The sequence below is a fragment of the Talpa occidentalis genome, unplaced genomic scaffold (assembly GCF_014898055.3).
Source record: "Talpa occidentalis isolate TD23 unplaced genomic scaffold, MPIMG_talOcc4v2.1 talOcc4.2, whole genome shotgun sequence".
NCBI lineage: Eukaryota > Metazoa > Chordata > Mammalia > Eulipotyphla > Talpidae > Talpa > Talpa occidentalis.
Window position 1 is genome coordinate 110355439 of NW_023602073.1, and position 26998 is coordinate 110382436.

The window sequence follows — 26998 nt, forward strand, 5'->3', positions numbered from 1 at the left end:
CTGAGGGAGGAGCCTGGAATTGAGTTTTCTCTCAACTGTGCTATTTTGGTGAGTTTTTCCACTGTATTTTCTAGAATTCTCACAAAGTTAGTTTTTTTTTTTTTTTTTTATAGAGGCATGTTATTTATTTATTTATTTGTTTGTTTGTTTTGTTTATACATGCACTGGGTACAGTCAGAAGCGCGGGAGGGTGAGAGAATTCACCAGAGCGGGGAGCAGAGCAGGCAGAAGGACCGAAGTACACTGCTGAGGGGAGCAGCGGGCGGCAGGAGAGGTCTGCGCGCCATGTGGGACCCTCGTCCGCTGGCCGGGGAGCAGCCGGGGATCGAACCAGCGCCGCAGAGGCCGCGGGCAGCTTCGCAACCCAGCGCTCAACCGCTGCGCCACCGGGGAGGCCCATCACAAAGTTAGTTTTTATATTAACTTAGTGAATACATGGGGAATGGGGAACTGGAACTTCACTGTCTCCCATCTTGATGAATTTACCCCTCCCCCAATTCATCCCCCCATCTACCTGTCTTTTGCTATATCTTGATATTCACTAGCACAAATATGCTAATAAACTGAGTATCTTTAAGATAAAAAATATGCTTAGAAAACATGCCTAACCAGTAAGTTTTCCTGATCTATTTCTCAGTGGTGTTACCAAACTGACTTGAAATAGCTGAACCATTACAAGAATACAGATCTTTTGTTTTTAAATGAGTTTTAACTTAAAAATCTCATCACCTATGATGTTAAAATTAAATGTGCCAAATATGGATGTTCGGAATTTAATCTTCTTATAGTAAGAGATACTGAATTAAGTTTGGCCTAATATAAAACTTCCCCACTCTCCTATGCCCCACCTTTCAAAGCCAGGTAATTACCATCCTACTTTGAGTTTGACTGTTTCAAGAATCCACATATAAGTGAAATCATGCATGTTTTGTCTTTGTGTCTGGTTTATTCATTTGGCATAGTGTAGTCCAGATTGATCTGTGTTGCTGCAAATAGGATTTCTCATGCATTGAATGGTATTCCATTGTATGAGACACTATTTTTTACATACACACATACACATATATACATATACACACATGATTACCTCTTTGAGATGTGAATTTATTTACTTCAGATATATACCTAGAAGTGGGATTGCTGTACTGTAGGTAGTTCTATTTTTTTTTTTAAGAACCTCCATTCTGTCTTCCATAATGGCTGTAATAATTTAAATTCCCACCAACAGGTGTACAAGTTCCCTTTTCTCCACATTCTCGCCAGCACTTGCTATCTATTGGCTTTTGATGATAGTGCTAGGGAAAAGATGGTTCCCCCTACCCCAGATTCTTCTGGACTGGCAAATAGTCAAATTAACATTAGACAGGTTGAAGAGCAAAAGGGCTAAAAAAAATTTAGTAACATGTATACCTCTCTCTTGTACACATGGAAGAAACCCAGTAAGTTACCTGCTTAAATCACTTTGGCTATTAAAGACAAAGGACATTAGGGGAAGGGAAGGTCAGTTATAGGAGAGCAACAGGAAGACAGTAAACAAAGGCATGACTGTTATGCAGATTTAAGATGCAGCCTTCTCCAATGATGAGTTAGAAATTAGGTCTTTCCTATAGAGGAAGGGAGATCCTTTTAAAGGCAAATATTCCTTTATAAATATAAGTATCTCTAAAGGGCAACCTCCACCCAACTTTCAGAGCCCTTCCTATGAAATACTCTTGCAAAAGAAATATATTATTGGAGTGATATTTTTGTTTTGCTACAGTTGCTGTTTTAACAGGTGTGAGGTGATTTGTCTAATGGCTTTGATTTGCATTGCCCTGGTGATAGAGGATCTTTTCATGATTTGAAAAAAAAGTTCCCTAAATTTTACCAAAAGAATCATATTTCATATATTTTTTTAAAATCAAGACTCATGTCTCAAAAATTGAATTCTGGAATCTACAATCATAAATCTCCATAATTATTTACGAAAAAAATCCTTGTGGGTGGGAGGAGATCCTCATGTCTCAGAGTGTTCCATTTTACCGTCCCTAATAATTTTGGAAACCATTAATTTCAATGACTATGCTAGTAACATTAAATCCAGTGTGGTCAGTTTTGAGAAACATGCTGAGTAACAGGAAGCACCTGTTAAATGGGAGGCATTAAAATATTAACTTTGTATCACATGCATGCCTTTTTCACTTTAGATATGAGCGTATATTTTTATTAAATTTTTTTCATTTCAACTTGCGATTTCTTAGATTATAAGCCTCAATAGACTAAAATAATGCATTCAGCTGATCTTGTTTTGTGATCATCTACTACTGATTAGAACTTCTTTTAGAAATTTTTGTATTTTCAAAGGATGTGTAAAAAAACAGCAGAATGAATAAAAATTTGGAGCCAGATATCCAGTACTTGTTAGATTTACCTGTATTACTATGGTAAGACAACTCAGAAGCAGGCAAAAGAAGGCAAAGGCATGATACAAATTTAATGTATAGGACCATGTATACATTATTGTAAGTTAACTAGAAATTGGCTTACTTTCTAAGGTAATAGCCTTGTCTTCTGATTTAGGGTATATCCTTGAAATCATAAGTCCCTCTCCTCAAAATTAAGCATCCCCTTCCTATCCACATGATATAAATTTACAGGGACTAGATTAAGCCTTTAGCAATAGTTTGAGGAATAAAAGCTATTCAACAACTCTGACTAAAATTAGAGGTACATGTAGTTGTTTGACAGTGTCATTTTTTGCTGCAGTTACTCCCTAATATGCTCTAGTTTTTAATCCCTATTAATTAAATTTGAACTCCAAAATATTCATTCAAAAGGGACCTATACCAGTCATTTCCAAGCTAAAAATATAAGTGTTAGATAAGCTCTTAAAGGTGCACTTTTTTTTTTAATATCCTTCTTAATGGCTTTCCAAGTTTTGTCACTTAATAGCAATCTCTCATTTGACTATAGCACTAAAGTTGTGAATATGCTTGGCAAATCTAAGTAAACACAAATTCAGAATTGTTACTGGTAGTGAATCAAGGCTTTTTAAGGTAGTAAGACAGCAAATAAAATTGGAGAAAAATTATTCTTTATTGAAAAATACCAATAATACTGACAGTTCAAAAGCAATTCACGCTTCCCAAATACAAAGTACTTAATACATTTTTTCAAACCTGTTTGCATTTCAAAGTTAGCATTTTTATAAATCAAATTGATGACCTGACAAAGTATTTTCCAGCTTTATCACTTAAGGAGCTGCACAACCTTTAAAGTAGGGGCCATAATGTGGGTAGGAACAGGGATAGGATGCACCTGGGACTGCGCAGCAGTCTATAGCAACTTTTCCCACAACCTTGGTGCTGGAAAAAAAAAATACTGCACAAAGACAGATGCCCTCCAGTGTCAGAGAATCTTGGGGAAGAGCATATCAAAAGATAGACAGCTTTTCCTATTTATACACAATTTAAGATTACTTTTTGAAGAAAATCTTTAAGAATGCCACTGTAATTTAATGTCATCCCATAACTAAAAAAAAAAAGGTCTGCTGAGCTATATAGTTCTATGCTTTTTTAGATGCAAAAAGTTAACACATATGCAGGTTTAATTTGAAACCACACAAATCATGTATGTAGGCTCAGATAGTAGCAGTGTTCACTTTTATTACTAATAGCTTGACTGGAACAGCCACTCTATTCATTCCACCAGCAGGAATAGCAGCACCAAGATCTAAAATTCTTTATAAAAGCTTACACCATTATCCAAGACCCATTCTTTGCATGCTCCAATTCTTGTTATCTTATTTAACATAAAAGCAACAGGATTTGGAGAGTTACTATTTGCTGTATTAAAACAGTTATACAGCATCTTGTACTGTCAAAAAGCAAAATACTGTGAATGGCAGCCCTTCTTCACAGTTCTAAACTTAAAGCTGCCAAGCATCCACTGCTCGTGCCAGCAGCAGTATTTCCACAGTAAAATAGCAGAAACTAAAGGAATCATGGCACAATGGATTTCTGAATTCTTTTTATCTACCATTGGTCCTGGGGCTAGTACCTTCCCCTTGTAGACTACATCTGCTGATCATTCCATCATCCTTAATGGAGGAAAGGCATCAGGTCATATAGCGGGTAATGGCTCTCAGAGCGTAAAGGAGTTCTGCTTGCATTCTAGCTTCTATAAGAAGCAGATTAACATGAACCTAAATATAAAACACAACACCATTTAAGGTAGGGTTATAAATACAATCAGTTTTTCAGTGCATTTAATAAACACCAAAAATAATATTTTGTATGTGCTGCTACATATCTTAGAAGTCTTGGGTTTGTTGAACAGATTATCAATTTCTCTGAACAAAAGCTGTCTGACGTTCTTTTTGGATAGATTATTTTGAGCTTATTTATGTATGATCACATTTACTTCAGAAAATCTGAACATTATTTTATTAGAATACCAACTTCTCACCATTCAATAATATCTATAAAGATGTTCTTAAGACCAGATGTTTCTGTATATAAACAGAGCTCTTGCACAACAGCCTTCCACCTCCTAAGCAGTTATGGCAGCACACCTGTCCTCCCTGTCTTTATTCTTTTACTCTAACACCAGAATGAGCTTCCCTTTCTAGGGCCACCTAAGACAGCTGTGTTGGAATGTTCTCCTGGTTGGCAATGGTGTTAGAAAGCCATAAGATTAGGTGAAGAATACAAACCACTGCTAAGTCACAGAGTAAACAAGACACAATGGGTACCTTACCTTCTCAGAGTGCTTGAATTGCCTCCAGAAGCTATCATACATTCTTTTGGTAACCTTTTCAGGAGTGCACACAACAGTTTTGATATAAACTTTAAAGCTACGATCCAATAGCTGGTTAATTTCACCATAGTCATAGTCATCATATCTGTTAAAAGACAAAAGAATTACTGTATTTTCAATGTATATTCCTTCTACAAAAAGTACAGACAATAATAAATGCTGTATTCTTATTGCTTTACAATGTTTAGTGGATGAGTCTAAAGGAATAAGAACTTATGGAAATGAACAGAAAATTTACCAGTGCCAGATTCTCTGAGTACTGCTGATAGTAAGAAATTAACCAGACAGTAATTTTACTATTAGTACCATTACATGCTATATAAAGAGTAATCTACTTGTATAAATAAAAAATAGAATTGTTTTTCTCATGTTTCCAGGAGTTTTGCGGGGGTCAGATGAGGAAAAATGGGGTGGGGAGGTGGCTATCTCTGAGGAAGGATGGTCTTACAGGGGGCCTCATAGAATTTACACTTAGCAGAGGTTGTCCAGCTTTAAGCCAGAAGAGTCAAAGGCACCATTGTCTGATCCACTGGGTGATGGTTTCTAGAACACCTAGAGACTCAAGTCTCCTGTTTGGTTTTCAGTGGAAAAAGGGAAAAAGCTCTTAAAAGGTTGGTCCTGCAGCCATTCAGGAGACTGGTGACTGATAATTATTAGAGAGCACCATAGCACAGAGTGTACAGGCATGTGTCAGAAGGTGTTGTATGTAATAGCTGCATTTCTTATATAGTGATGTGACTAAAAGCCTAATAAGACATGAAAGCTCTGCATTTTGATAAAGTGTCAGAGTAGGCACTTACCAGAAGTAGCCTGAGAATACCCAGAGGGGTACCATAAGGGTACTCGGTTCTAAGAATTTAGAAATATGAGTGTGTTTGGAGACAGATCATACAAAGAGAAAAGATACCAAAGATGTTCTGTGGCAAACTTTTACCTCTTTTCATTTATGCGCTATCACCTTGCGTTCCCCTCCCTCCAGAGGCACATGTCGTTTAAGTCTTACCAATGACCTTAACTCTTCCTCCTGCCTAGCTAGCACAAAAGAAACAAACCAAGCTACAGTAAGTTGTTGGTTCTTTGAAACGCAGGTAGAATGGTTTTTAATATATGAATGTGTGCCTGTGCATTAAGTGTTCCAAATATACCTAAATAATCTAGCCTAAAGGAAACTATCTCTTTATAAACACAAGAAAACAGACTAACCTTATTCCAAACATGCAGTGAATATAGTTCCAAATAGCACGTCTGAGCATTGAGGTATCAACATCTTTGTGCATTGCCATTGTATTATAAGTAAGATTGTAAGCAATGTGAAACTTCTCATCAATCAATTGTCCCACATCTGGATAAAGGCGATTTACCAAAGAATAACCATGGTCTTCCCAGCAATAGTCCTAAATACAGAACAGAGTAAGTGTAAGTAAAATGTGACCAAGTATAGTTCTGTGTCTAGTACTGTGCAGTATGGTGAGATTAATGGCAGTGGAATCTGCCTTTCTAGTACATCCCTAATTTCAGCTTCACTTGTACTCAGTGAGTTTAAATATCAATGGAATCTCTTCCTCATATACTTATCTCACCTATTGTCAGTTTGATCCAGAGGCTGCCTCTCAGCCTCCAGAGGTGATCTATCAGAATCCTTTTTTGTCAATGGCCTTTCAAATGGTCCTCCAATTTTGTGAATTTTTAATTCAACACACCCATCACTCATTCCTTATCCTCCTACCACCCTCTTAACTGATTTTACTCATTTTCTCTGCTTCCTTTCTTTCTACCTCAAACAAAACTTGATAAGCCCCCACTTCTGTATTGCTCCATTTATTTTCCTTAGGCTTATCTGCTATTATGCTACCATCCAAAGGCCAAAACCTACAAATCTAACCAATTTTAAATTAATTTCCCACTAATCAAAAATAAAAATCCTTTGCTTGATGCTCTTAGGAGCCCAATTTCTTTATGTAATCCCTTCCATCACTCTGTCATTCAACCTGAACTTAGTTTTTGCTGCTTGCCATGCTTTCGTAACACTCAAATTTCTCAAATCCTAATCTTAAAATTTCTAGCACTGGGCCTCCCCTGGTGGCGCAGCGGTTGAGTGCTGGGCTGCGAGGCTGCTCGCAGCCTCTGCAGCACCGATTCATTCCCTGGCCACCGGCGAGGGTCCCACAAAAAAAAAAAAAAGAAAATTCTATACCTTTTCCATATGTCTAATTTTTGTCCCCTTGAAGTCTGCCAGCAAAGAAGCAATCTTATAGCTTGAACACTGGCCCCACACAATAACTGGGGAGGTTGAGAATATTAACTTATCTGAATTAAATATTTACCTACACAAATTAAATATTTACACAATAGATTATTTTAGAAATACATTTAACCTAGAAGCAGTCTTCTAAAACTGGAGTACAGAATAGATAATTATTTCCTAATTGATAATTCTCAACTTTTATTCTGGAACTAGAGGATATAGCTACTGTTGCTCCTGAGATTTGGTTGCAAAGCACTTTGCAGAGTGCCTCCTGCCAAGTAAAAACAGAGAAGGATCCTGAGTTTCCATGGGCTCAATCTATACAGAATTGTTGTGGAAACATTTTACTATATATTTCAATGTTAATGATGAGGAAACTTAAGGAATTGGGCCTATCAACTCTGTTCACTCTGACAGGTGTTAAGTCATTTTGGAATATTTATGTGAATCCTCCCAAGATTTAAATTTGAAATCCTCATTGCTTCATATAACATTCAATTCATATTTTAAAGGGAACTAGTGTACTGTGTCATTATTTTCTACCTATAAGAAGTATCTGTAAGAACGGACCCAAATTAAAAAGAAAAAATTTACTTTCCCTTAAAGTCCTAATTTAAGCCATTTTTGACTGATTACATCATTTTCCCCTCCACCCAGATACACAAAATGCCTGAGAAGCTAATGACAAGTCTCTTGTCACTCAGGTATGCTTATCAGGGCAGAACTAGTTATATTTTAACTTTGAGACTTAGGAGATAGGGAGCAGAACCAATGTTAAAAATGTCAGTTAGGTACTAATGCAATTATTATTCATTGTTTAGTTATACTATGAGCTTTGAGTTTTTGCATACCAGTTTTGCATACCTAACCACTGATAAAATTTTATTAGTATAGTATTTTGAATTCTAAGCAACTCATTTATGAACTTTAATAATGCAACAAATAAACACAAGGAACTACCTGTACATAGAAAAATTACTTCTTTCCGCAACATTTTATGGTGACTTATTTTAAGTCAGACTGATATATTTCTAACCAGTCATATGCATACAACAAATGGCAATTTTACCTGGACCCGAAATGTTGGAACATGCATCCCATGTCTAGAGAAATCCTTATAGCCGTAACTAGTATCCTCAAAGTGCCTAGATACATCTCTTGCCGGTGTAACTTCTTCATCATCTAGAATGATTTAAAACAACAAAAATCCATTGAAAGCTTTTCAAAAATACGATGCTAGTTAAAATTAATTTTATCTATACTAAGTAAAAACAGGATAGTACTTTCTCTGACACTGGGTAAAGTCTTTAAATGGAATGTTAACAAATGTGGACTAAAAGTCAGTTTAATGTTCCACACTTTTCTCATGGACCCACTCTCTCCTCGTCTCCACTGCAATACATTTGGAATTATTAGGTTCTACTTATTAAAATTATCTATGCTCTAAAACTTTAACACTGGAATGATGTCATATTAATGTCATAACATGTAATATGATCTAACAGCTCAAAGGTCCAAAAATTCTAGAATCATGAATGAAGGAAAGAGGTTGAGTCATTTTGAAATGTCTGTGGCACTGTTCTAAGCCTTTTTGGATTATCTTCATGTTTAGGAGTTAATAAGATTATAGTTTGAAGCAAATAAAAACTTTTTCTCAAGGAAAAGCAAGCTACCATCCAACTTCCACTTATTTGAGTTTTCTTTGTTGTTAAAAACCTAGTGCTTTTAACAGATAGTTTTTCTCCCACATTTTTATTGTCAAAATATATTCTGAGACACTTTTATTAATTTAAAGGAAAAAAGTTTTTTGGTAGCCTGCCTATAACAGCCAAAACAAAATAGCTCCTTTTCACAAATCACAGAATTTTAAAGAGGGATGTACTTTAAAGAGGGATGCAATCAGGGCTTTATGAACTCAGTTTCCTCATTTTAAAGAAAAGAAAAAAGATGTTAAGTCACTTTGGTTCACAAAGCTTATTAGGGGGGGATTTTAATGCTAGAAGCCAAATCAAATATCCTCCCTCTTAGTCTAGTACTCATTTCACTGTAACTTCCTTATGCAATAGCCTTTTTAAAAGGAAAGACATAGTTAAATTCTCTAAATAAAAATGGGCTCTTTTTTATAAGCAACAGAAATTTTATTGACTGCAGTGGTGGTTACTTTTACCTGAAGAGAAGACAAACATGCTCTCTCTTTTTTCTATTTCAAAACGTGAAGCCATCTCTTCCTGGCTTGCCTCTTCTTCATCTCTACATTCTTGTAACTGCCTCATCTTTTCCATGAGGGCTTCTACCTCAAAGAAGGAATCGCTTACCTGAAGAGAAGATATAATTAATGTTCATATGTCAGACACAGGATATAATTTTAGTGTACATGAATCAATTATTTTGCCTATCTTATTTATACAGGTTTATAGATTTAAAAGCTATTAAAAGTCTAATGTTTTATCTTATAAAATTAGCAATGATTACGTAGACCTTACAATCTCATTATTTAGACATTGCCAATTTGAAACAGAACTGAGTATTTAAAAGTTAACTTTCACTCGCTCAATCAGTTCAGTAGGATACAAAATAAAGTGTATATCAACTGTGTATGCTGGGCAATTGTTAACATATTTATAGTAACTAGCTCTGTTGATACAATTTACCAATTAAGAGTGAAACGTGTCCTTACAGGGATGGAGTTATCAACCTGGCCTCTATAAGTGGGGCTGGCAGCTGTTAACTGCTGGGATGACTACAGCAGTGACAGGTCTGATACACAAAGACCCACTAAAGTAGCCAAACAATTTATTCTTTTATACCTTTATGAAAGCTGCACCAATTCTATGTGATTTCTTTTATGAAAAAGGTTATAGTAAGAGATCTTAAAATTTCAAATCACAATGTTCAAATATAAACCTAATGTCTTCCTCTTCATACATTTTTTTTTTTTTTTTTTGCTAGGAATTTTCCTTCCCCTACTCTTCCACCCTTTTCCTGGTTTACATAAACCACTGGGCCTTCAGATGTCACCTTTGCATGCTGTTTCTGATCCTCCACCCTCAAGCCTACCATTGCAATTATTCTCACACAGCACTCTGTTCTTTCCTTCAAAACACCAATCACACTTTGTACCTATTATTGCATGACATGGCTTAAAGTCTGCCTCCCTCAGACCAAACCTTTAAAAGGGCAGGGAATCTGTCTAACTATAGAGTATATGTTCAAAGCCTAATATAGTGCTTGGTATACAGTTTAGATATTCAAGATATATTTATTGCAGAATGAGTGTTAGAATAATTCTACATTAAAAGACAATCTATACTACTTGTTCTTTGTATTTTCATATGCTCTAAGGTTACACCAAAATAGTAAGCACATATTTTCCCCATAATTTCATGTTTCTCAGGTGTACTGAAGAGTCTTCTGATCTATTTATCTCCATAATTGTTATTAAGACAGGGTCAGTGTGGGCCTCCCCTGGTGACGCAGCAGTTGAGTGCTGGGCTGCGAGGCTGTCTGCAGCCTCTGCAGCACCGGTTTGTTCCCTGGCAGCCGGCTAGGGTCCCACCAAAAAAATAAATAAATAAAAAGACAGGGTCAGTGGCCAAACAAATGACCTGAAAAGGATTACATTGCTTAAGAGATGACCCAAGGTTTAAAAAAAAATTAAGGTCTCTGTCAACTTATATTATTCCTGATTATTTTGTTTACCCATTTTCCACTAAAATAAACATTCCAACTTCTAAGAATACTTAAGTATCCTTCCCTAAGAAAATTTGGATGGAGTAAACTGAAATAAGAGGGAAAAGAAACAAAATGTACTTTAAAAGGCCTTTCATTTTTTGTAAAAAACTATTTGTATCTGAGGAAGAGAGTCAGCTATCTGACATACCTGAAGAATAAGCTATCATCATTGTGGGCTTTAAACCACCTAAAAGTGGTGAACTCAATACCTGGGAGTAAGCAAGTTTATCTTCTAGAGAAAAAAATGTCTATTTCATGGTTATCTCATATAGTAGTGGAATAACCAGAAATAAACAAAGGCAGGGAAGGACAAGAATCCAACTTTTAGCATTCTAGCAACTGAAAATATTCTCTCCCTTACACCAGCTCATAATCTCCAAGCTTTGCTAATCAGTGGTCATAAACAAGTCTACAATGAAGCTAGGTAACCAAACAGTGGGTAGAACTGATGGTCTTGTCAGCACAGTACAGCAACCAACCTTGGGAAAATGATATTCCTTCATATACTTATCTTACCATATGTAAATGCTACCTTATTAGCACCGAATAAATATAATAGGTCCTTTACATTATATTTACCTCACTATAAGCTTGTGTTTGACCTTTATTTAGACATGAAATAGGTTAGTTAACTTGCCTGTAATCAAATATATAAAGATAATTCAACTTGTCAAAATCTGTGGAAAATATTCAGAAGACTGTGATACTGTTTCTGTGATTTCTCTCTGAACATAAACCTTCACTCTTTCACTACAACAAAACGATGCAGAGGGAATTTTGACTCATCATCTACTGGAACTAAAATTTGCCTATAAAAATTTCAACTTACTCTGATCTGTTTCCAAGAAATAAAAAAAAAAGAGAAAATATAAAAGCCAGAGAAGAAAAGGTGAAAACATTTCAGTAAATTTTCACATTTGTTATACACACACATATCATATGTGTGTGTGTATGTACATATATATGTATTTGGGTGGAGTTAAATGTGAAAAAGAATTTTAAATGGAGAAATTTCTAGATCAAGGCTTACTAAATATTCTAAAGATGAATAATTAAGTCAGCCCAAGAGAGGAAAAGGATGAGATGAACATTAGGAGTTCTACACCATCTTATTGAAGGAGCCATTCAACACTGGCTGACTGATGGGTACACGCTGGTGGCTCCTAATATAAAAATTACTTGAATGTAACCTCCCAGGGGACCATATAATTTTGCATATCCCTTAGCACTAGACTAGTAGTGGGCATTTGGAGGCAGTCAATAAATACTTGGCAAATGATATTATGAGTTTAATATCTCTACGGACTTAACAGGGTAGATTTTCTAAGAAGTCAAATGAAAAAGTAACAGAACAGCAATTATGATTGATTTGATAAAAATCCTCTAACAAATATACTTACCGAAACATTTCCTGCTGAGTTGACCTGCATCTCATCCACACTGTGATTACCATTTGTAATGTCACAGATGCAGTAGTTACTAACAGAAGGAGGTCTAAATGTGTGGCCACCATCACAATGAATTTCAGGACTGATTCCACAGCCAAATGTGAACGAGGCAAGAGAATGATAGTGTGTGAGTAGAACTACGGCATGTACCAGTTCTGCAAGGGACCAGCTGTGCTCTTCAGCTTTTAAAAGTTCCTTGAGGCGAGGGGGAGGGAAATGAACATATTTTACATTGGAATATGGTGTTGGGTGAAAGCACAATATATTAAAAACAGGATTAGCCACTTTACAAACAGTATAAAATTACAATTTGAGACACGTAGAACTCAGAATTTGCTAATGACATGACATTTTAATTTTCTAGAATCCTAATTTTAAAATGTAATAAAAATGAGTATTATCAAAATCAGTTGCCAGGTTTATGAATGTATTAACTAGCCTCAAACTTGCTTTTAAAGTGGAAGCTATTGTATAAAATATTTTTTCTTTTTATTAGCAGGCCTTCTCAAGGAATTAAGATAGTGGTTTGAACATTTTGACTGAATATTCCTAAATCATCAACTGATATTTTAAAATTATGCCCTAGGTCAAGTTCTATAATCCTTCCAAGACTTAAAAATCTGTGTTCCTAGACAGTATAATAGACTGTTGCATTAATCATATTCAAATCTCACATCTCCTTGATAATATGCTTCAGTTAGGTAACTGTATCTAAAATGCTCTCTAAAATAAAAAGTCAAGACCATTTTGAAGAATTTCCACTGCATGGTAGATATACTTTTAGAGAATGGCAATATTATTCTGTTATCATTTTTAAGCTAGTTTCTTGTGGGTTTGTTTATTAAGACAGTATTTTAAAAAGGCAGAAAAGATACCACTTCTAACCTATTAGAATGGCTAAAATCCAAAACATTGATATCACTAAATGTTAGCAAAGATGTTTAGCAGTAGGATTGCACATTGGTATAGCAACAGTTTCCTTACAAAGTTAAACAGAGGATCCAACAAATCACATTCCTACTTATTTACTATGTCTACTGAAAAACCTGCATGTGAATGTTTTTTACAGCTTTATTCATAATTGCCTAAAACTAGAAACACTTAAGATATCCTTCAATAGGTGAATGCATAAACAAACTGTGGTACATGTTCAGCAGTAAAGAATTTGCTATCAAATTATGAAAAAGTCAAAACTATAAAGACAGTTTCAGGGGGGAAAGGGAGAGAGATGAAAGGGATAGCAGATTGGAGCATTGAAACTATTCTCTATGATACGGTAATGTTTGACACATGGCATTATGTATTTGTCAAAACCCATGGAACTGTACAACACAAAGAGTGAACCCTAATGAACCCTATCAAATTAGTTAATATCATATCAATATTAGATGTTACTAATAGGAGAGACTGTGTTGAGGGGGCAGAATATGGGAACTCTATATTTCCTGTAAACCTAAAACTGCTTTGAAAAATAAAGTCTATTAAATTAAAAAAAATGGTACTCTAGATATATTACTTCACCACTTACCTCAATGTGTTCTTTGGTAATAAGCCAAGGTCTATGGGCTAACACTTTGTTAAGTTCTCCTAAATTTTGTAGCTTTTGAGGTGCATTCTCTAAACCATTAAGCCACTTGGGGTCCCCACCAACATGAAGAAAATCATTTACATGGAGGTTCACTAAGTAGGAGCATTGATGCCTTGCTGCAGCCTTAAGAGAAAACAAAAAGACTGTTCAAAAACAGAGTCATTTAAAGTAGAAATTTTCCTTTATAATGTGCAGCTAATTATGGTTTTGGTTACTATGTTTCCAAATTTTCCACAAAATATAAAAATGTTTCATATAAACATTTAAAAACTCACTGACCCCATAAGAGTACCTCATATATTTTAAGAACAAAATATATGATAAAAGTATTTGAACTTTAGAACGTTTACTTGTATACCAACTTTCAGAACCTCAGATTAAGAAATATATAAGGCATCTAACAGGAATAACATCATTTCTGTCAACGTGAACTGTATCTTGGGTTCTACTTTATTCTCCTATTTAATGGAAAATGATTCAACAGTGTGTAAATACATGTTTCTTAGAGAGGAAAAGCAGATACTACCTAACAGGAATCCAATTACAAGCCAGAAATACTTATCCCTGTGTTTAAAGCATTAACCCATCTCTTAAAAAGATTAGTAAAGTAGGCAGAAAGAATTTTTCACTGAAGGTTTACAAACCATTATTCCAATGTAGTGCCGAAAGTGTAGGGGTAATGGCCCATCCATTTGCAGTAGATAGTGTTGAGTTTTTAGGAAACTTTCTAAATACTGTGGGTGAAAAACCATCACTAACGTAATATTATCCAAACGACCTAAAGCAGCAAAAGAATCTGCAAATAAAGCATGCATCTGTGCGTCTTCACTCCCCACTTGGAGAATCTGTGTGAAAGAAAAATCATGGTTAAACTGTAAATCATTGTTCAAGACAGAAAGTTAGAAAGTTGCACATGCACATTTTCATAGTGTCATCTAGATGCAGATTATTTGGATCGAGAGAGAGATTGCAATTCTACAAATTTAATATAACTGGGAGCAAGATAAAAAACACATGTACATCACAACAACAAAGGTCAAGTATTAAAGGATATCTAGATGGGCTGCTTGCAGAAAAAGGAGCAGATTTAGAGTACCAAACTTGCAGTTTGCAAACAGACACTAAAGTCTTTCCTCACAACAAGGCCTACTTTCACTCAAAGGAGAGAGCAAGAGGAACCAAAATGAACAGCACACAATGCTTGTGAAAACAAAACATAGGTGCTTTTACACATTTAGAATTAAAAATCTGATCTAGCATTGATAGCAGCCTATGGAGATGGTCAAGACCAAGTAACTCAGATTATGAGCACCCCTCAACATCTAAGCATAGAGTATCACTGGTCAAAACAAGTTTTTTCCTTAATTAAATATAGCTGTTAGAAAAGCATCATGAAATACTAGAAATCAACATGACTACAAGAGCTTTCTAATCCAACAGATTCATTGCCAAAGCATGATGATTAACTGTGATCAACTCTGTGTAAAACATGCTGTTGACCAACAGTGTGTAGATGCCAAGATGTGGGTCAAGAAAGCTTTTCCTTAAAAGCTTACAGTTCACTACGTACTTTCACAAACAACATACCTCCTTTTCTGGGATGAATCTGCTTGGTCCGTGTCCTAGTGGTCGAGGAATTCTAATTCCAAGTTCCTAGAAAAGAAAATTACACCATCTCAGGCCTCCAGCAGTAAACAACATGAACTGAGACTACAGGAATGGGAGGGAAAAACAACCAGTAGAACAGAGACAGACTTGTTTTGGTGGTTTGTTTTCATGGTCATATATACATACCAACTCCTCTGCTTGTATCCCGTAGCTGACAACAGCTTATACTTTGACTCTAACTAACACAATAAAACCTGTTTCACTAAAACAAAATTTTGCATAAAGTACTTGGCAAAAAGTCTAGAACAGAAAGTTCAGCACATAGCAGTCAACCCTGTGGACGGTCATTGATACAAAATAAGACCAGTGTATTTGTACAACCAAAACCAAACCAAAATATCAAATCTTACACATCTTGTGAGGAAATAAAAAAGTAGAAATTTCCACATATTTATACTTCTTTCAGTTTTAGATAGCTATCATTATATCTATAACAACAACTTCCAATAAGAAACAGAAATATTAAGAAAAATATTAAGAAAATAAGGGGGAAAAAAGATGAAAAAGTAATACAGGTCAAGTTTTCCCTATGGTTAAGTAAAACAATTTTAGAGAAATTCATTTTGCTTTTAAGTTTGCCTTAAATTTATTTATAGGATGTCATCAAACTTGTTTATATTTTTCAAGAAAATCATTTAACTGAGAAATAAATGGTTTTCTGCTTTTTGACACAGTGAACCTAGAATTTTATACCTATGTGATAGTGTAGTGTGGTAACAAAAACTGACAATCTAGTATTAAGGCTTCCATCTTTTACTCCAACAGTGTGGTTACAGAAACAAAATAAAAATGAATATAATCCAGGTGTGTGGGTTTTTTTTTTTTTTTTTTGAGGCTCATGTCCTATCAATCTGGTCTCAAAAAAACAAAAACAAAAACAAAAAAACAACTTCTTAGAGTTTACACGACTAAAAATTCTAAAAATTAACCTTTGTTTATATTTATAATTACATATAAATATTATTCCCACCCTTCCCTACTGCTCCCAAAAGTCCTTCAAGATATAAACCAGATGCTTTCCTTTTTAAGAAAAAAAAGGGGGAGGAGCAGGGAAGACAAGAGAAGGACATATGGCAGCGATTCAAGAAATCTGGTCCAAGCAAATGACTGGAGCAGAATGGATTTTAAAAAGCAAGCAGGCAGGATAAAATTGAAGAGAATTTTTATTAGAACTCATATCCAGATTCAAAGGCTATATTTCTATGACTCTATAAAAATAACATAATTCAAATAATCTTGTATTGGAGATCAGAGATTTATTTCTTACTGATTTCTTTCACAGTTATACTGAAGATAGTAGTGTTCTAACAACTGTACCCTTGATTAGAGGAGTCACTGAATTCACTGATCCAGCCATGTATGTGTTTTTATTTTAAAATCCCATAACAAATGTAAGGAAAAAATACTAATATATCATCTTGGCACAAATGCAGCCATTTATTATAAAATAATTTCATTAGCCCTTTTCTAACTGCTGAATTTCTGATCCAATTATAAACAATTCAAAACAAAACATTTCAAAACAAAACTTTAAGGCTAAACTAATATTTATCCCTTCTCATTTATTTGCTATCTTATTTAAAAAACATGCATTTTCAAAAACACCAACAGCAAGACTTATTTATAACAAAGAGACACTATTCTTGGGACTCAAGTATATTAAAAGGTAGCATTTCAAAAGAGGGAGAAATGAATTATTCAAAAATTCACCTTGGGACAACTGTTTAGACAGAAAAAAAGTGAAGATGGAGTCCTCAAGTATATTTTACTCTACAATAAGTCAAAGTATAAAAAAACCTCACAAAAATCATAGTAAAGTAGCCTAAGAATATCACAAAATACAGAAGTCATTAAATAGAAATTTAATAAGTTTGGTGGCATAAAAGTACTTTTACATGGGTAAAAAATATAAAATTAAAAAAAGCTGTAAAATATATTTGCAATTCATGCAACAAAGGGCTAAATTTCCTTATTACATAAAGATTCCTACACATCAGTGAAGAAAACCCCCAGCAATCTGATAGGAAAATGAACAAAGGACACAGACAGGTCAAACAAAAGGAAATACAATGGCTGAAAAATTATCAACCCTTACAATAAAATAACTACAGGTTAACTATTCTGAGATATCATTTGCCATCTAAAAGACTGCTTAAGATCAAAAAGTTTAACAGCATAATCTGAGGGGAGAAACCAATTACTGTACAAAAACAGCAACAATGCAGCAAGATAAACTGAAAATATAAACCTGTTTTATCTATCTAGTTAAGAACCCAAATCATTTAGCTCAGTATTAGTGGTAGAGGTAAGGGGTTGAACCCAGGAAATCTGGTCCGAGATGTAGAGCCCTTAATTATCACTCTTTTGAGCTTCTCTAAAAGTTTTTGATACATTAGAGAGCCTTTTAGATACCACTATTATAAATAGTACTCTTGATTTCTAAATGGTTAAGATCAATTTTCTGAAAAATTCACTCTTGAACACTTTCTAGTTATATGACAAATGAGCTTCTTATCCTATATTCTAGCAGATATTAATTTAAACAAAAGACACTGCAGGTCTTCAAGGGGCAGGTGATCACAAGACAAATTAAGTACATTTCATAACTGCCTAAAGATTGCTTCAATTATGCCTTCATTTGTAGCTGTAAGAAACTGAATTACAGACACCGGAAATTTTGGCCGATCCAGATTCTAGAGGTAGAACTGCCAACAGCAAATGGCCTTATTGAAAATGATGTAGATGGTAATCACAGGACACAGGTCACAGGCTCTCAGTGAAGGTGTGGCTGGAAAACTTATGTGGGAACTCACAGTTCTCTGCCCTCAACAATCCTAATCAGCATCTTTAAAAAAGATAACAGCCTCCACCATCACAACACTGTTTCATCTCTCTGACATGTTTCTTCATTAGTGTATAAAAGACACTAATTTTCACAGTGTAAAAATCCTCAGTGAATGTTGACTAAGAATGACATCTACATGTATAATATCACTACATGAGTCAGAGTGTACTGAAAGTACTGTTGTAATCAGATTTTTCAAATTTATTAAAGATAACATTTATGAATCTTTATCAACATCCTTAAGTGAAACAATGAACAATTTACCACAAATGAAAGAATCTGTTGGTTTATTTATTGGCTACTCACTAGCAAAACTGTTTGAAAAGTAAAAAAATCACATGTCAATCATTTCATTTTTCTCACTGTATTTGGTGCACTGAAAAAAGCTGCCCAGATGTTTTGATACTGGTAACTTTAACACTGATACTTAATTTAAAAAATTACAAAAGCAGTATGTGCTTTTTGAAACACATTTCATCAAGACATATTGTGTAAAAGTGAAAGTTCCCATCTCAGGTTCCCTTCTTTAGGAGAATCATTGTCCATAGTTGGGTGCTAGCATGTTGACAAAGTTTTTAAACAGAAATGGAGATCTAGAAGTATTATACATTAATCTTTTTATATCTAGAAGTCTAATAAAAAATATTCCTACTACAACAAAGTATACTACTGCTTCTTTTTAAATTATCATAAACATTACTAGGGGACTTAGAAATACTTAAAGTTCAGGTACTTCTTCCATGTCTGGTCTATGATTTATGTTCCAGAAAAACAAAAATTCAACTGACTTCAAAATACTGAATTTGTGAGGCTGACTTAGGCCTTACAATGTGTGCCCTATACTTTAGACAAGGGTTCCATACTAGAGAGTATTTCATTTAAAAGCACTATAGAAGCTTGCTATTTGTAAAAGTCATGTTACTGATTCTTTTGTAAAGGGAATAGTTTTCCTATAAAGCACTACTTCCTAACATACCTTTCCACATGTTCGCTGTGTTAAAAATGAAAAAGAACTATTCAAAGCTTCCTGGTTTTCTTGATATAATATCACAGGCACTGCAATCAATGTGCAAGCAAAATGCCCCTTATTTCTATCTTCCAATTTACAAGAGTATCTTTAGAGATTCTAGATCTGGGCAAGAACCAGGATCCTGCACACCAATACCACCAGAAATATCAGAGCTATTCAAGCAAGATGACTGAGGCTAACTTCTACTCAAAATGAGAAAAAAATCTGTTATGGCCTGTAAGCAGAAACTGTAAATGCTATTTCAACACTTTCACATTGCTTTCTCTCTTGGTAATGTTTCCAAATCAACAGTTATAAGACATTTTTTTAGGTTGCATTATCTGTAAACCAATAAGCATATTATACATCTATGAATATTAAAATGTGGACAAAGTATCTGGTGTTTTACCACCTTTATAAGAAAGAGTCTTCATTTAAACTTATGGATATACATGGAGTATACTGATAATGTAAATTGCATTTACAAAAATACAAATGCTAAGACATTCATGTCAGTGAAAATACTGCAGAGAAATTACTGCATATTTCGGTTTCTTGAGCTAAGACAATACAACAACCTGATTTCAATTCAAAGTTTAATTGCTATTTTTCTATTTTCTGTCTTGCCACCTTTTGCATCAAAACCTTCAAAATGCACTAATTTTAGTTAGGGTCATATTAATACCTGTCAAGCTGCGCCTTATTGGCAACCACTTACAAAAAGTACAAAATGTTACCATTAAATAGTTCTCTCTGAAGGCTAATTCTGACACAAAAGGGATGGTTTAATAAACAAGAGTAAACGCTGTGCATAACGTCATAGAGCTGGCAGAACATACTTATGCAAGGCAACATCATCTTTTAACGACTCGAATGTATTCTTTCCCTGTCTTCGAGGAGGAGGCAAAGGGAGTGAGGGTCACAGACTAATGGGTTTTGTCAAGACGTGAAGTGAGGGCAAAAGCCACAGGCTGTTCCGCGCAAGACTGGAGCTTTGTTCGGATTCTGACTTGTGGAGACTTGCACAGGAGACAACGTTATTTACGTTTTCGCGAGCTCCATTTAAATGACCCGGGGAGCTGTCTCTTCCAGCCTCAGCATTTTTTGCCCACACGGTGGAAGACGTCTCCCTACCTGGCGCAGGCCGCCCCCTCACCTGAGGGGCACCGGCCGTCGGAGACGCCCCCGCCCGCGGGGCGGTTGCTTCAGGGGCGTCCTCTCAGGGGAGCGTTGTCCGAAACTGATCGGGTGCGAAGCCGCGACCTCCGTGCATCCCGGCCGCTCAGCCGCGTCCCCGCCCGCCCGCCCGCCAGCGGGCCGGCCCGACCCCTCGCCCGTACCTCGTCCTGGCCGCGGTCCCCGCCGCACTGCTTGCAGCCCAGCAGCTCCGAGACGGTCAGCGAGGCCTTGTACGCCTCGTTCGCGGCAGTGGCCAGGCGCATGTCGGCGCGGGGACGCGGGGCGCGCAGAGGAGCCGCGGCGGCACAGCGAGCGGGGAGCGCTGGGCGGCCGGCCGGGTCTGGCTGCAGCCTCCGCCGGAGGGGACGCGGGGGCGGTGCGAACAAACAAGCCGCGCGGCCCCGCCCCGCCGCCCCTCCGCCGTCCGCTGCCCGCGCGAGCCAATGCGGGCCCGCGGCGCCCTGGAGCCCCGCCCCCTTGGCGCGGAGGGGCGGGCGGCGGCGGCGGTCTGACGCGGCCCGACGCGCTCGGCGAAAACAACCTGGGGCCCAGGCCGCCGCGAGCGAAGGCTCGGGTCCGGAACGGGCTGCGTCCGCCCGGGCGGAGCGTGCATTCTGGCTGACGGTGCAGCGCCGGCCCTCGCCTCGGCCCTCGCCCTCGGGCTGCAGTGAAAGACGAACATGCCCCTGCCCCCAGCATCAGCTCCGAGCCTGCCCTTCCTTCACCCGCCGGGTCAATTTACCCAGCGCCAAACAGCAGCCACTCTCCAGGCTGACTCTGACGCCGCCAGAAGGAATCACGTTTGCTTTACATTTTATCAACCACTGAAATTCCCCTTCTTCCAGTCCAGCAATGCTCAAACAACGCTAAAGGGCCGCAGAATGCAGGAACAAGTATGGGACCATGCCCTACATTCAATGCAAAATTATTTTTGGTAAGCTAGCTATGTAAGTATCTGTAAGTATCACGCCCCTGGTAGATAAGCAACAGAGAATAAATAGCACATCTATGAACTATCTTTGTTTCTTCCCAAGAACATTCGTAGGCTTTACAATTACTAATGTTCCCACATAAGCAACCCGGTTCTACAGAAAGAATTTCTCTGAAATCTGATGAGGACCTTGGGGAAAAAATAGGTTATAAAGAAGCACAAATAATTGACATTGTTGGCCTCAGAACGTAAATCTCTCAAGGACTCATGTCAACAATATTGCCTTACAAGATTCCATTTTCTTTAAAAAAAAAAAAAAACACTCTATAAATAAATAAAAATCTTAAAAAAAAAAACAAAAAACAACCCACTCCTAAATTAGATCTCTTCATGCAAGTTTGCCCTTGTGTTTTCAAAGCTTAAATGCTCAAGTTAAAAAATAAAAGTTGGAACATTCTACAGAAGGAAACATGTGGCGTTTAAATCAACAAAAACTGACAGACACAGAACCAGGATTCTTAAATGAAAATAAGTTTCAGTCTCAGGAGTGAGGTTACAATGTCTCAGAGAAAACTAAGTTACTTTTAGCTCTTAAACTGTCATATTTTTAAAGTATCGAGTTAAAAATGGTTACTTTTTATTTATCTTCTCCAGATAAATAAATGTTACATGTTCTCATAGGCTGCTTTTATACATTGCTGGGCACCCAAAATACTTTTTTTACTGCTCAAAAAAAAAGCAACTTTGGGTTAATGATAACATGAGAAAAGGTTACAGAGGCTTCCAAGGCCTTTTCTTTTGAGCACAACCACAAAAACAAATAGTATAATCAAATGCACATTGAGCCACAATCAGGCAAAAATAAATCCAGCAAATCCTCAAATTTGCAGCAATATGACATATCTTCCCAAAAAAAATGACTGAGATGAATAATTTGTAAACATAAATGGACATGATGCATGGGACTATAAGCTACAAAGCTAGTTAGAGAATGAGGGAAATGTGAAAATGATATTCTGATTCTAGAGTTGAGCTGTAATTTTATTTTCTGGAGGGAATAAAAATAATGGGGTCCGTTGTCTAGGAGGGCTTAACCTTGTTTGTGGCATTAATGTCATTTGCAAAATGGAGAATGCTTACCTTTCTATTTTCAAATGAGAAGCAAGAGGAAAGCATATATTTAGCTAATCTCAAAATGATTTAAAATAATTAAATACAAACTAAAACTATATACACAGTGTTTGATTTTTAGTGCTTGCTGAATATTTACTGAAGCCACATATACTGAAATTTGTAGGAAACTCCAGTTACAATTCCTTTTTTCCTGAAAGTTTCAGTTTACTTATTTGTTTTGATGCTGTCTTATGTAAAAAGAAAAATTTTAACAAACAAATTCTAATTAAATGTCAAGTTATGGTCTTTGTAAAGACTGACTTAACTTCTTCAAAGAGTACTAATTCCTGCTATTTTTGATAGAGCAGTACCGTGAATTAGTCACTCTATTCTCCAACAAAAAAAGGTTGCCCCCAAATATATTATTCACAACAAATATATTGATCAGCAAATATCACTGTGTAGATCTCATTTCTGGAAATGGTCTGCTCTAAGTCATTCAATAAAAAGCTAGCCTTTTCCAAAGACTTTAATTCTTGGTTAGGACAGATGTCCTGAGTACTAGGCACACAATACCCATCTGCTGAAAAGATGAACATCCTAAGCCCAGAAGAGTAACTGGAAAAGACGATGCTTCTGATATTTATCACAGGTTATCATTGTATGCCAGCAGCTAATCTACAATGTCTCCTATTTTTTATTTCAACATTTTGTTTCTTCTAGGAAGAATTCTGACATCCAACAAGTAATAGTAATCCTGAAATTTTTAATTTTCTCTAAAAATGTTTTGGTAAACTTACTCAGTTGTCTCCAAGTGAAGTTTCTGCACCTGTCATTAGCAGTTATGGCCCCAATGCTAATTTTCTCAATAACAAGCTGATATACCCATGTAAAAGCAGGGTGGTTTAAATGACTTCATCTAAACAGATGAAGCATTAGAAAGTCCAAACTTGGAGTGGTGGTTCAAGATATTCTTCCCAAAGAGAGAGACATTTGAGCTGGGACTTAGAGGATTATTAGAGAGGCTTTGGCAGGAAGTCTGAGGGAAGGGGGAAGTTTAGAAGAGTAGAGACAGAGTTCAAAGTAAAGGAACTAGCATGTACTAAGGCCCAGAGGCAGGGGAGAGTTGAGAGTGGACCATTAGGGAAGCTGAAAAAAGGAAGTTCATTGGATCAAGAGTGGACAGACTAGAGAGTAACAAATGGAGTTTAGGCAAAACATAAATGGTACAGGGCCTCCCCGGTGGCGCAGTGGTTGAGCGCTGGGTTGCGAAGCTGCCCGCGGCCTCTGGGGCACCAGTTCGATCCCCGGCTGCTCCCCGGCCACTGGAGGAGGGTCCCACATGGCGCGCAGACCTCTCCTGCCGCCCGCTGCTCCCCTCAGCAGTATACTTCAGTCCTTCTGCCTGCTCTGCTTCCCACTCTGGCTCTGGTGAATTCTCTCACCCTCCCGTGCTTCTGACTATACCCAGTGCTTGTATAAATAAATAAATAAATCTTTAAAAAAAAATGGTAAAAAGGGGACTTGTTCAAGCTTCATTAATGAATATAAATTTCATTCTTAAGAGTAATATGGAGTTGGAGGCCTTCATGGTGGTGCAAGGGGTTAAGCACTATCTTAGCACTATCAAGCTATTGGCAACCACTGTAGAATGAGTCTGATCCTCCGCCAGGGAGCTAACCCACATGGTGCAGCAGACCTCTTCTGTTTTGGCTGCTGCTCCCCTCAGCAGTGTATTTCAGTAGATCTGCCTGTTCTGCTCCCCACTCTGTTTTTGGTGAATCTTCTCACCCTCTGCACCCCTACACCCCAGTTCTTGTATGCATACTAAAAAAAATAAATCTTTAACAAAAATAAGTACTATGGAGTTATTGAAAGCTTTAAACAGCAGAATGACATCAGATTTGTATTTCAAAATATATTGCAAGGCACACAACTGAAAGCAGGGAAGTAAATTATGAAGGCTGTCAAGGCAATTTAGGCCAGGTTAAAAAAAAGAGTGGTCTGAAAAACAATGGGGATGAAGCAAAGTGTAGGGATAAAGGTGGATTTTTGTCTTTCCAACATGACAATAAGTTTCTTGCGAAAGGAAATCATGCCTCATACTCTTGTTTTTGGAATTTAGGAAATAAATCTCAAATTATCTGCTCTCCTGGCTAAATAGCTTCCCTGAATCCACTAGACTTAAAAATATTATCAGTACATGAAAAAGCAGAAAGGATGATCAGGCCAAAGACTAATGACAATTTTGTGGACCACATATTAAGTCTTTCATTAACTAAAGGAATTAAAGTACTATAGACTTAAAGATCTATTCATTAAAGTGGAATTAAGTTTAATAATTGGTTAGGAACACATAGCAATGGTTTTAATCATTAAGTCAAAGAATTTCTTTGGCTTTGTTAGATTTCTGTAGTTTAAGTATTCTTCAAAATGCCCTCTCATCATTAAAGTATTTTCTTTAGAATAAATGCTTGTTATAAGATTATTTCTTATTAATTTTGTCAAGATTTTTCTCTTTTAGCTGATATCTTCCTGTTTTTATATATAGCTTGTCTACTAAGCACTTTTTTCCTTTCAACATCATGTTTTGGGTACACTGAGATCCTTTTAGCACTGAACTTTAGTTTTACATTCTATTATTTGTCCTCTACTTTTTTCACTTCTTCTATTTAATTTTTAGAATATTGCTTATAAAAAAGTAAGAATGTTGACAAATTTTTGCCTTCTTTCTCTCCTGTAGGGTTTCTTCTTTTAGAAATGCACATTTGAAATTTCTATGCAGAGTTTTAGAAACACAGGCCATTACTCATAGTTGTAAAAAAGTAGGTATTCCAAATATTGTCAGTGGTTCTAAATTAGAAAATCACTTGCAAAAATAAGGATATTAAATCATGCTTAGGTTTTCCAGGTGAAGGATAATAGGACCAGTGACTTATTAACTCCCACTATCAGATACTAAGCATTTTACACATGTAAGGCAGATATAACTATTTCTATTTTACAAATTTGTAAAACCGAAATTCATGAAGTAACTTGTCCAAGGTAATAAAAACACAAAAATGCAGCCTGGGGTTAGAACCCAGGTCTGTCTGAATCCAAAGCAGCATAAGTTGGGGGGTACCTTTTAATGAATATTTAAATTTTTTTGATAAAACTGAGTTTCTAATCCTGAGCATAAGAAAAGATGACAGAGAGGGGAAAAAATTATCTCACTTGCTTATACTTAGGATGCTTAACAAGTGATGCATATATACTATTGCCCAAACCTATCTAACTGCTACCTTGGTTGTGCAGGAAAACAGGCACAGAAAAATTAAAGAAGCTTGGGAGTACCTGTGGGTTTCCAAGGAAAATGTGGTGAGAGTAAGAAATCTGCTTTTTAAAAAATCATGAGTGAATGATATCAGTCTTTGAAAACTCTGTCCTCAATTTCTTTATTCTGTGACTTTTCTCATTGTGTCTTTACAGGCCTTGTTTGACCTCATGCTACCCAAAGCTCCTTCACCACATAACTTACCTAAGTCTACTCAACCTCTTAAATGCTTCTGACATTACCCCATTCCTCATAGAATACTTTTTAAACTAACTCACACTATTTATTGTATGAGGGACTGATATGTCATAGTAGTTTATTTACTAAGTCTGTCTCAATAGATTATAAGCTTAAAAAAATCAGAATGCCTTTTATGTCCAATATTGTGTTTCTAATGTCCTAGTGCCCAGTACAAAGTAGACTCTCAATAAGTATTTTTTTTAATAAAGGAACTCTGCAGAGATGTTTCCATTAAAACCAACAACAACAAAAAACCTTAATGCAACTGAAAGCTTAAAAATGAATTTCAAGGCACACAACTGAATTTGTGTCATCTAGCCCCACATTTTTAGAGCCTAATAGGCTACTGTATAGGCAGGGAGGTTCTGCTTGGCAAAAAGCTTGTCCCTGTTTTCAGCTTTGCTAAGCACTTTCTATTTTTTCTTACTCTTACCACCTTTTCCCTGGAAACCCACAGGTACTCCCAAACTTCTTTGATTTTTCTGTGCCTGTTTTCCTGCACAACCAAGGTAGCAGTTAGATAGGTTTGGGCAACAGTATATATGGATCACTTGTCAAGAAAGGCAGGTACTAACAATTCACAACTCTGTGTCTGTGTACAGACACTGCCTATATACATACCATTGTTTGATAAAATCCATGGAACATTTTATAACTGAGTTTGGCTTTAAACATCCTCAGGCCTATCTGAAGTGAAATGACAAGGGAAGAAATTATCCACTGCAATATCAAAAAAACTTGGGAGACTTTATTTAGAAATATAACTTTTGGAGGTTCATTTCTTTCTAGCATCATTAAATCAAATAAGAAGGATAGGTTCAATATGGAATAGGATGAGGATAAGGAAGAAAGGGGAATATAGTGAAACATTGAGTTAGGACTTTATT

At 36.4% G+C, this 26998-nt stretch overlaps 1 protein-coding gene across 3 annotated transcripts in view; it reads right to left on the reverse strand.

Annotated features, from left to right (window-relative positions):
• Nucleotides 1–1686: 1686 nt before the first annotated feature.
• SESN1 (sestrin 1) overlaps nt 1687–26998 on the reverse strand; it is an 89535-nt gene continuing 64223 nt past the window's right edge. Inside the window, exons 1-10 of one of the 3 annotated variants that reach the window (XM_037520189.2) lie at nt 20673–20856; nt 15398–15463; nt 14455–14655; nt 13751–13933; nt 12175–12417; nt 9210–9357; nt 8112–8224; nt 6001–6191; nt 4738–4882; nt 1687–4183 (exon numbers count right to left, since the gene is read on the reverse strand). In XM_037520189.2, coding sequence (XP_037376086.1) covers nt 4097–4183; nt 4738–4882; nt 6001–6191; nt 8112–8224; nt 9210–9357; nt 12175–12417; nt 13751–13933; nt 14455–14655; nt 15398–15463; nt 20673–20774 — 1479 coding nt within the window. In that variant the 5' untranslated portion in view covers nt 20775–20856 and the 3' untranslated portion in view covers nt 1687–4096. Of the gene's footprint in view, nt 4184–4737; nt 4883–6000; nt 6192–8111; nt 8225–9209; nt 9358–12174; nt 12418–13750; nt 13934–14454; nt 14656–15397; nt 15464–20672; nt 20857–26998 lie in introns of those variants that run through there. The other 2 variants (XM_037520188.2, XM_054699082.1) reach the window with 2 other exon arrangements.